Source organism: Oncorhynchus gorbuscha, linkage group LG09 (assembly GCF_021184085.1).
Source record: "Oncorhynchus gorbuscha isolate QuinsamMale2020 ecotype Even-year linkage group LG09, OgorEven_v1.0, whole genome shotgun sequence".
In the NCBI taxonomy this organism is placed as follows: Eukaryota; Metazoa; Chordata; class Actinopteri; order Salmoniformes; family Salmonidae; genus Oncorhynchus; species Oncorhynchus gorbuscha.
This window is the reverse complement of record NC_060181.1, coordinates 53540740-53551535: the sequence shown is the minus strand read 5'-3', so window position 1 is coordinate 53551535 and position 10796 is coordinate 53540740. Positions and strand designations below refer to the sequence as shown.

The 10796-nt window shown below is 39.0% G+C and overlaps 1 protein-coding gene across 2 annotated transcripts in view; it reads right to left on the bottom strand.

Annotated features, from left to right (window-relative positions):
* Positions 1-1230: 1230 nt before the first annotated feature.
* Positions 1231-10796, bottom strand: part of LOC124043762 (serine/threonine-protein kinase 17B-like) — a 19595-nt gene continuing 10029 nt past the window's right edge. For both annotated transcript variants that reach the window (XM_046362694.1, XM_046362695.1), the window contains exons 4-8: positions 5087-5225; positions 4522-4648; positions 4330-4378; positions 3982-4161; positions 1231-3741 (exon numbers count right to left, since the gene is read on the bottom strand). In XM_046362694.1, the coding sequence (XP_046218650.1) occupies positions 3516-3741; positions 3982-4161; positions 4330-4378; positions 4522-4648; positions 5087-5225 (721 nt within the window). In that variant the 3' untranslated portion in view covers positions 1231-3515. The remainder of the gene's footprint in view (positions 3742-3981; positions 4162-4329; positions 4379-4521; positions 4649-5086; positions 5226-10796) is intronic.

Sequence of the window (10796 nt, the reverse complement as noted above, 5' to 3'; positions counted from 1 at the left end):
TTTTTCAAAGAGTCGGGTGCATAAACACAGTCTAAGAGAACATGTTCTCCAAAAATAAACCCTGACATGAGAATGTATCAGCCCTCATGATCTTTAAATTTGACATTTTAGTCATTTAGGAAGTGAACATTATTAATAATAAGGGTTACATGGAGAAAATTGGACCTCTGAAATAAAAATAGATGGCCTTCCCTTCAGTCAAATATATTTGACCTAAACCCTCCCTGAAAAGACAAGTGACACTACCCTATACCCCAAATAATAATTCAAACAAAGTGTATAGCAGAGAACATGTCTACCATAGATATGCAGTTTAAGAAACTGTTCTTCATCCATTAAGTATAACATGCAAACACAGGCATTTTTAAGTGCACAGGCCTGCGGGCCAGACTGTTGTAAAATTGCAGACCACAGTGGACAAGAGTAGGGATGGAAAGATCTCCTATATAGTAAAAGCATTGCATGAGTCTATCATCGCATTTGCAGATCAGAGAAATATTTTTGTCTTTTATAAATATTTAATGCAACTATGTAATTTTACATATTAGAAGAATGTTTTTTAGTACCACACAAATGACTTAAATTACAGGCTAGGAATGGACAGGTAGGGCTGTGTGTTCCATCTAATCGAATGCCAAATCAGTGTGTCTTGTTTGCAATGAAACTGTCTTCGTTTGCAAATAATTAAATCTGAGACATCATTAGGAATCTGAGCATGATACTTTAGGCCTACCTTTTCAACCCAGACAGAGTAGGCCTACCAATGCAAAGTATGCCTACCAATGCAGAAAAATTTAATCTTGAACTGTTTGCTACTCTTCTTCCATGGCTTAACCCAACGAGAGGTCACAGGTATTCACCTAAAAGCTGTCTGGGTTTAAACATCTTCTATTGTACAGAAAGTGAATAGCTTAATCAATTGATAATAACATAATTAGATTATTTTCTACATTGCAGAATAATAGTGAAGATATCAAAACTACGAAATAACACATATGGAATCATGTAATAACCAATAAAGTGTTAAACAAATCAAAATATATTTTACATTTGAGATTCCTCAAAGTATCCACCCTTTGCCTTGATGACAGCTTTGCGCACTCTTGGCATTCTCTCAATCAGCTTCATGAGGTAGTCACTTGGATAAATGATGCCCTCTGGTGTATTTTGGACATTGAGTGCGGGCTCCTCCCATCTATGACGAGTCACATTTATTTATTATGCAGTTAATTATTTTAATTCTTTATTAATCAGTTACCCAATCAAATCAGGGTCCCCCAGTTACCCACGTGAGCCCCATACTTCCTCTCCTACCCTTATATTTTGATGTTATACAGTAGTTCCAAAAGTGCTGAACAATTGTCCCTGGAAATATCTGGATATTATACTGAACAAAAATGTAAACACAACATGCAAAAAATGTCAATGATTTTACAGAGTTGCAGTTCATATAAGGAAATCAGTCAATTGAAATAAATTCATTACACCCTAATCTATGGATTTCACAACGAGGCAGGGGCGCAACCATGGGTGGGCATAGGCCCAGATCGTCTGTAAGTCAATGTCCATTCTGACAGCCGTACAAAATGAAAAAGCAGTGGCGCACTCACAAATATAATCAAGTTGTACAAGTCCACTACTGTGCCAATTGGTCTCAGCAATACAAAACAATAGCGTTACAACAGTGAATCTCCTACAACTGTAATCAAGTCCATTTTTTGTCACTTGAACAGCTCATAATAATGTCTGGAATGGCATCAAACATTCCGCCTTTTCTGCTCCAGCCATTATCATGACACCATTCTCCCCAATTAAAAAGGTGCCACCAACCTCCTGTGGTAATCAAAGTCATATACCAGTTGAGCTCCAACAAATAATCAAGTTGTAAAAGTCCACTATTGTGCCAATTGGTCTCAGCAATACAAAACAATAGCGTTACAACAGTGAATCTCCTACAACTGTAATCAAGTCCATTTTTTGTCACTTGAACAGCTCATAATAATGTCTGGAATGGCATCAAACATTCCACCTTTTCTGCTCCAGCCATTATCATGACACCATTCTCCCCAACTGTATTTGGGGAAGCTTGAAAGGATCTGCAGAGACAAAAATCCGCAAATACAGTTGTGCCGCGCTTGTAGCGTCATACCCAAGAAGAATCGAGGCTGTAATTGTTGCCAAATGTGCTTCTAAAGACCTGTTTTTGCTTTGTCATTATGGGGTATTGTGTGTAGATTGAAGGGGGGGGGGGAATATTTAATCAATTTTAGAACAAGGCTGTACATTAACAAAATGTAGAAAAAGTCAGGTTCTGAATACTTTCCAAATGCACTGTACCTGATTCCCTTTGAGCTTTAAAGGACTCCTAGCCCTAGAAAAATGGAATAGCTTTTTAATGATGATTAAAGGGATACAGATTAGATTACTTTGGTGAACATCAGAAAATAAGTTGTTTTCAAGTTATACTTTTAAAAAAAACATGGAATTAAAAACACTTCAGAGGACATGGTTATTTTCCAGTAATTCATGAAATACCCAGATGATAAATAGAAAGTGCTTCAGTCACATTTGCCTTAAGCTAATGATTAAAGAGGAACTGACAACTTTGCAGAAACATTTGAGTAAGCATGGGTGTGGTGTGAACTGTCCATGAGTCACCTTTTTTAGAGCCCTCTTAAACCGCCTCTATTACTGTGGAATTGTAAACCAGGAGAGTTCAGGTAAACAATAAACACTGTAATTGACAGAAAATAGCGTGACTCATTGGCTTACTTATTATGCAGGCCAAGGCTGGGTAATGTGTGCATAGAAAACCTGTCTTCAATGACCTGTTTTCAGATGTGGTGTGTTGTAGAGTGTCTAAGAACTAGACAAGGGAATGTCAGATGGAATGGAATGTAATATGCCACTCGGCATAAGCCATGGCCCGAAGCTGATGCTTGTTTGAGAGTAGGGAGGTAAATGCACATCTTGGGTCAAGCAAATAAGCATATAGTACGAGGATACTTTACTTTCACGACCTCAAATAGACTGATTTAGCTTGTATATGCACAGCTCAATGTTCTTTCGAATGCTTTTAGCACAAAATACTAAAAACACTTTGGGGCGTCTAAGAACACTTTTACGACAACTTATTAGCCTTCTAGCAAAAATGGTCAAGTAATAATTTGCTGACTGTTTAAAATGTCTTAAAAGTTTGTGGTAAAACAGTATAGCATAGATTTCCCTTGAGATATACCTGGCCACCATTCTCTGTAAATTCAGGGACATAAATGAACCAGACAAAACAAAAGACAAAAACAGCTCACTATAAAATACTATTACTCATTAGATCACAAAGTAACCTGGTTAACTTTGGTTTGGCCGGACACACTGGATACAAGCGAGCGGTAGAACAGAACTGAATAGCTCTTGGGTAGGCAACAGTGCTGCCTGCAGGTTCATTGCTGCATAAAACCAATAAAATCATAAGGGGAGGTCGCAGGAGGGAGGGCGCTTGCGTCGCTCTTTCCCCCTCAAAAGTCGGAGGCGGGCGTCTCCACCTCAAACCGAAACCTCTTGGCGTGGGTGTGGTGCGAGTCCAAGGTGAAGTTCTCCTTGTCTTCTGGGTCCTCGGGTGGGGCAGCCCACTTGTTACCTCTGCTCCTCTCGCGGGGTGTATGTGGCGTGATGGGCTCGGTAATTGGGTATTGATGCCACAGCCAGGGGTGGGTCATGCAGTCGGCTGCACTGGACCTGTCCCTGTGTGGAGAGGGTGAAGACAGACCAAAGGGAACACCAAGAGGTGAAAGATTAATTTATATCTCACAAAACACAAATATTTAAAATGAAAAAAGGTATAGTAAGTACAAAAACAAGAATTCATTAATTATCATCTGTATTGCTAAACACAATTTGTGACAACACTTCCAGTCAGTAGCAGTACCTCCCTTATGATTTGAATTCCCTGAACTTTTATTGGTCTGCAACATTCCCACTTACTCTGGTGTTTTGACCAGCAGCTTGCGGATGAAGTCGACGGCGAGCTCCGACACCCTGGAGAAGGCCTCTTGGCTGTAGTCCACATTGACTTGGGACACATTCAGGTACGTCTCCTGTTTGTCGTCCCCTGCAAACGGAGACTCGCCCGTCACCAGCATGTAGGCTATCACCCCCACACTCCTTAGGAACAACACACCCATGACACAGTTAGTACAAATGTGTCAGAGTACACACGCGTTGACCTGCAAACACACACTTCACACAAGTGCCTCAGGCAGGCTGGCAGGCACGGACGCACATATCTATCAACAGTCATTGAATTTGATAGTGTTGATTGTGATGACTCACCACAAGTCAGTTGCTGTGGTGATAGGCTCGTAGTTTAGAATTTCTGGAGCTAAGCTCGTAGTTTAGAATGGAATAACAAGGGAGAAAGAGAGGCCAGATCATTACATCGCAACATTGATAGTGTAGAAAGTCAGACTTATTTGCAACTGGTTTAGGGAATGTTGGACGTAAGTTAAATGGACGTTGCCTTACCCACATACTCGGGCGTGCCCAAGATCTCTCGGAGCTCTCCGACTGTGCCCAGTTTGCGCGCCAGGCCAAAGTCCACAATCTTTATGTCCCCCAGCGGAGCCAGGCTGGTCAAGAGAATGTTCTGGGGCTGTAAGAAAGAGGGAAGAGTAGTCCAATAGGGTGACATAAGTTTGTGCAGGGTCATAATAAAGCTGTATACAGCACAATCCTTTCTGCATGTGATCATGTTTACAGGCGAGAAGTGTGGCGGCAGGTATCCTAGCAGTTAGGGGCGTTTGGCCAGTAACCAAAAAGTCACTGGTTTGAATCCCCAAGTTGACTAGGTGAACAATCTGTCGTTGCGTCCTTGAGCAAGGCACTTAACCCTAACTGCTCCTGTAAGTTGTTCTGGTAAAATGTAAATATGCAGGTGGTGATGTAAAGATTAATAAAGGGAGCAAATAAAGTTGAGAAGTGTGTTTTAGGTGTATGCACGTGTTGTTGTATGCGTGTGTGCGCAGTGCACTTCTGTTTGTAAACTAGTCTGTGTGTGTGTGTGTGCATTAAGAGGGGTGAAGGGACAGACCTTGAGGTCCAGGTGCACCACGCTGGTCTGGTGGAGGAGGTGGACGCCCTCCAGCATCTGTCTGATCAGGCGTGTGATCTGGCCCTCTGGGAGCAGCTCATCACAGTCACAGTAGTCAAAGATCTCACCTCCTGCCGCACTGTGAAACACAGTTGTCAGTACTGTCACAGTGTCTAATGCTAAATATCATAAATTGTTGCATTCTTACATTCATAAAACCTAGGTGGTTTTGGCTCTGATGAGCGTATAAGTCTGTTTCATATGATTTCAGGTTTGGCAACAGATAAATTTGCTATTTCTAATAGTCTATTCTATCCCTTTCAGAGTTTACAAGGCACTCTGCTTTCGTGGAAGGATTAGTAAAGCTTTCTTCAAAACTCAATGAAACAAATAGGGAGGGTTGAAACGTTTCTATTAGAGTTGGCGCTCAATACACAAGAGTGCCAAGGGTGGAGTTTAGGAACAACAGAACATTCCAACCTAAGGACAGAATGTGGAGTGAATTCTTTATCTCCAATCTACATTCTAGTTTCTGTTTTGCTGGATTCAGAGAAAAGGTGTACTCGTTCCAATGAAGTTCAAAGCGCAATCACTAGGGATTGTTAATGGTTAACTGGTTAGCCTCTGAAAATACATCTGGTCATGCTTAACGGTCTATAGGTTAATTTGTATAATTTTGTGGAATTAAATTGGCACGTGTTTGTCAGTCGTCATGTATAGGGCTGTTGCGGTGACTGCAGGGCTGGGCAATATTTCAAATTAATGTCTTTGCACGATATTCCAAATGTCTGTATTGCACAAATCAAGGTTGTGTTATTTTTCATGTGTTTATGTCCGCTTGTTCTCGCGTTGTATTTTTAGTCTCGTCTCCTTCGCTCCTTAGCTGTGTGCACCTTCCCATTTACACCAGAGATCTGTGTATCCCATCTCATCATTATACACATCTCCGCCCTAACAATGGGAATCATTGTCCAAAAGGTAGCAGACAAGCTAATGTCCAAAATAAGCCCATACTGTAGAAACGCATTGGCCTTATTTTGGACAGATTTTTAGCAAAAGTGAAACCTCTCGGGTTTGCCTCTTCCTCTATGGTTTACACACACACCCTGAGCCCCTCCCCCTACCTCTCTCACCAACACAGTTGAGAGAGAGATCACAGCATCTCTAAAAAGCGGTTTCAACTCGCCATTTGCATTTGAGGTTTGGTCCAACAGAAATCGGTCACATGGACAAACACACTGAAACATTATTTTACTGTAATAAAGGAGAAGTTAAAAAGGGTATCATTAGTTGTCTCAATTACTCAAATTGCGTGGAGAGTAGTGACTAAAATGAGAGGTGAGGTTGCTTGAGAGTGCTTATTACAAAAGAAAAAGCAGGTTAAACTATTGATACAATAATTCAATTATTGGGAATAATGGTTGTGGATGGCTTATATTTAGGTACAACTTCACAAGCCCTGCATTCATTAAATTATTGCTGACTGATTCAAATGCAGTGTGGTTGACCTTTAAATTGTGCAATGCTTATTTAGAGAAAATATATTAAGGTGTACGGTATCATTCAAAAAAGTTTGGACACCTCATTCCAGGGTTTCTTTTTATTTTCTACATTGTAGAATAATAGCAAAGACATCAAAACTATGGATTATCATATGAAATCATGTAGTAACCAAAAAAAAGTGTTAAACAAATCAAAAATACATTTTATATGTAGCCACCCTTTGCCAGCTTTGTAAACTCTTAGCATGCACTCCAACCAGCTTCACCTGGGAGGCTTTTCCAACAGTCTTGAGAGTTCCCACATATGCTGAGCACTTGTTGGCTGCTTTTTCTTCACTCTGCAGTCCAACTCATCCAAAACCATCTCAATTGGGTTTAGGTCGGGTGATTGTGGAGGCCAGGTCATCTGATACATCACTCATCCTGGAGGCGTGTTGGGTCAATGTCCTGTTAAAATACAAATTAATCTTCCCCCTAAGCGCAAACCAGATTGGATGGCGTATCGCTGCAGAATGCGGTGGTAGCCATGCTGGTTAAGCATGCCTTGAATATATATATATTTTTTTAAAGACAGTTTCACCAGCAAAGCACTCCCACACCATAACACCTCTTCCTCCATGCTTCACGGTTGAAACGACACATGTGGAGATCATCCGCTCACCTACTACGCATCTCAAAAGACACAGCAGTTGGAACCAAAAATGTCAAATTCGGACTCAGACCAAAATGATAGATTTCCACCAGTCTAATATCCATTGTTCTTGTTTCTTGGCCCAAGCAAGTGTGTTCTTCTTATTGCTGTCTGTTAGAAGTGGTTTCTTTGCAGCAATTCGGCCATGAAGGCCTGATTCATGCAGTCTCCTCTGAAAAGGATGATGTTGAGATGTTTCTGTTACTTGAACTCTGAAGAATATATTTGGGTTGCAATTTTGAGGCTGGTAACTCAAATGAACTTATCCTCTGCAGCAGAGGTAACTCTGGGTCTTCCTTTCCTGTGGCTGTCCTCATGAGTGTCATCATAGCGCTTGATGGTTTTTGTAATTGCAATGGAAGAAACGTTCTTGTTTTAAAATGTTCCGGATTGACTGAACTTCATGCCTCAAAGTAATGATGGACTGTGGTTTCTCATTGTTTATTTGAGCAGGTCATGCCATAATATGGACTTGGTCTTTTACCAAAAAAGGGCTATCTTCTATGTACCACCCTACCTTGGTCACAACACAAATGATTGTCTCAAACATTTAACAAGGAACACCTGTTAATTGAAATGCATTCCAGGTGATTACCTTACAAAGCTGGATGAGAGAATGGCAACAGTGTGCAAAGCAGTCATCAAGGCAAAGGGTAGCTACTTCGAAAAATCTCAAGATTCTACATTTTTCATTTGTTTAACACTTTTTTGGTTACTACATGATTCCATGTGTTATTTCATACAGTGCCTTCCAAAAGTATTCATCTCCCTCTGCGTTTTTTCCTATTTTTTGCATTACAACCTGTAATTTAAATAGATTTATATTTGGATTTCATGTAATGGACATACACAAAATAGTACAAACTGGTCAAGTGAAATGAAAAAAAAGAAGTAAAATTATTTATTTTTTAAAGTGGTGCGTGCATATGTATTCACCCCTTTGCTATAAAGTCCCTAAATAAGATCAGGTGCAACCAATTCCCTTCAGAAGTCACATAATTAGTTCAATAAAGTCCACCTGTGTGCAATCAAAGTGTCACATGATCTCAGTAATATACATAAATATACATAAATATACACACCCACACACACATACACACTGCTCAAAAAAAATATATATATATTCTTATTAAATACTTTTTTCTTTACATAGTTGAATGTGCTGGCAACAAAATCACACAAAAATTATCAATGGAAATCATATTTATCAACCCACGGAGGTCTGGATTTGGAGTCACACTCAAAATTAAAGTGGAAAACCACACTACAGGCTGATCCAACTTTGATGTAATGTCCTTAAAACAAGTCAAAATGAGGCTCAGTAGTGTGTGTGGCTTCCACGTGCCTGTATGACCTCCCTACAACGCCTGGGCATGCTCCTGATGAGGCGGCGGATGGTCTCCTGAGGGATCTCCTCCCAGAACTGGACTAAAGCATCCGCCAACTCCTGGACAGTCTGTGGTGCAACGTGGCGTTGGTGGATGGAGCGAGACATGATGTCCCAGATGTGCTCAAATGGATTCAGGTCTGGGGAACGGGCCGGCCAGTCCATAGCATCAATGCCTTCCTCTTGCAGGAACTGCTAACACACTCCAGCCACATGAGGTCTAGCATTGTCTTGCATTAGGAGGAACCCAGGGCCAACCGCACCAGCATATGGTCTCACAAGGGGTCTGAGGATCTCATCTCGGTACCTAATGGCAGTCAGGCTACCTCTGGCGAGCACATGGAGGGCTGTGCGGCTCCCCAAAGAAATGCCACCCCACACCATGACTGACCCACCGCTAAACCGGTCATGCTGGAGGATGTTGCAGGCAGCAGAACGTTCTCCACTGCGTCTCCAGACTCTGTCACGCCTGTCACATGTGCTCAGTGTGAACCTGCTTTAATCTGTGAAGAGCACAGGGCACCAGTGGCGAATTTGCCAATCTTGGTGTTCTCTGGCAAATGCCAAACGTCCTGCACGGTGTTGGGCTGTAAGCACAACCCCCACCTGTGGGCGTCGGGCCCTCATGCCACCCTCGTGGAGTCTGTTTCTAACCGTTTGAGCAGACAGACACATGCACATTTGTGGTCTGCTGGAGGTCATTTTGCAGGGCTCTGGCAGTGCCCCTCCTTGCACAAAGGCGGAGGTAGCGGTCCTGCTGCTGGGTTGTTGCCCGACTACGGCCTCCTCCACGTCTCCTGATGTACTGGCCTGTCTCTTGGTAGCGCCTCCATGCTCTGGACACTACGCTGACAGACACAGCAAACCTTGCCACAGCTCGCATTGATGTGCCATCCTGGATGAGCTGCACTACCTGAACCACTTGTGTGGGTTGTAGACTCAGTCTCATGCTACCATTAGAGTGAAAGCACCGCCAGTATTCAAAAGTGACCAAAACATCAGCCAGGACGCATAGTAACTGAGAAGTGGTCTGTGGTCACCACCTGAAGAACCACTCCTTTATTGGGGGTGTCTTGCTAATTTGCGCAAGAGCATGTGAAATGTATTGTCAATCAGTGTTGCTTCCTGTGGACAGTTTGATTTCACAGAAGTGTGATTGACTTGGAGTTACATTGTGTTGTGTCCCCTTTGTTTTTTTAAAGCTAATATATATGCTATATATATATATGCTATATATATATATATATATATATATATATATATATATATATATATATATATATATATATAGCATATATATATCTATATATATACATATATATATATATACATACATATATATATATATATATGCTTTTTTTTTGTGTATATATATATATATATATATAGCATCCGCTACACCCTATATATACCTCACCATATATATATATATATATGCATATATATATATATGCATATATATATATATGCATATATATATATATATCCTATATATCTGCATATATATATATATATATATATATGCATATATATCATATATATATATGCATATATATATATATATATATGCATATATATATATATATATATGCATATATTATATATATATATATATATTATATATATATATATATATATTTATGCATATATTATATATATATATATATGCATATATTATATATATATATATTATATATATATATATATATATGTATATATATATATATATATTATATATATATATATATATATATATATATATTATATATATATATTATATATATATATATATATATTATATATATATATAATATATATATATATATATATTATATATATATATATATATATATATATTATATATATATATATATATATATATATATTATATATATATAATATATGCATATATATATATATAGCATATATATATATATATATAGCATATATATATATATATATATATATATATATATATATATATAGCATATATATATATATAGCATATATATATACACAAAAGAAAAAAGCATATATATATATATATATATACACAAAAGAAAAAGCATATATATATATATATATATATATATATATATACAAAAAAAAGCATATATATATATATATATA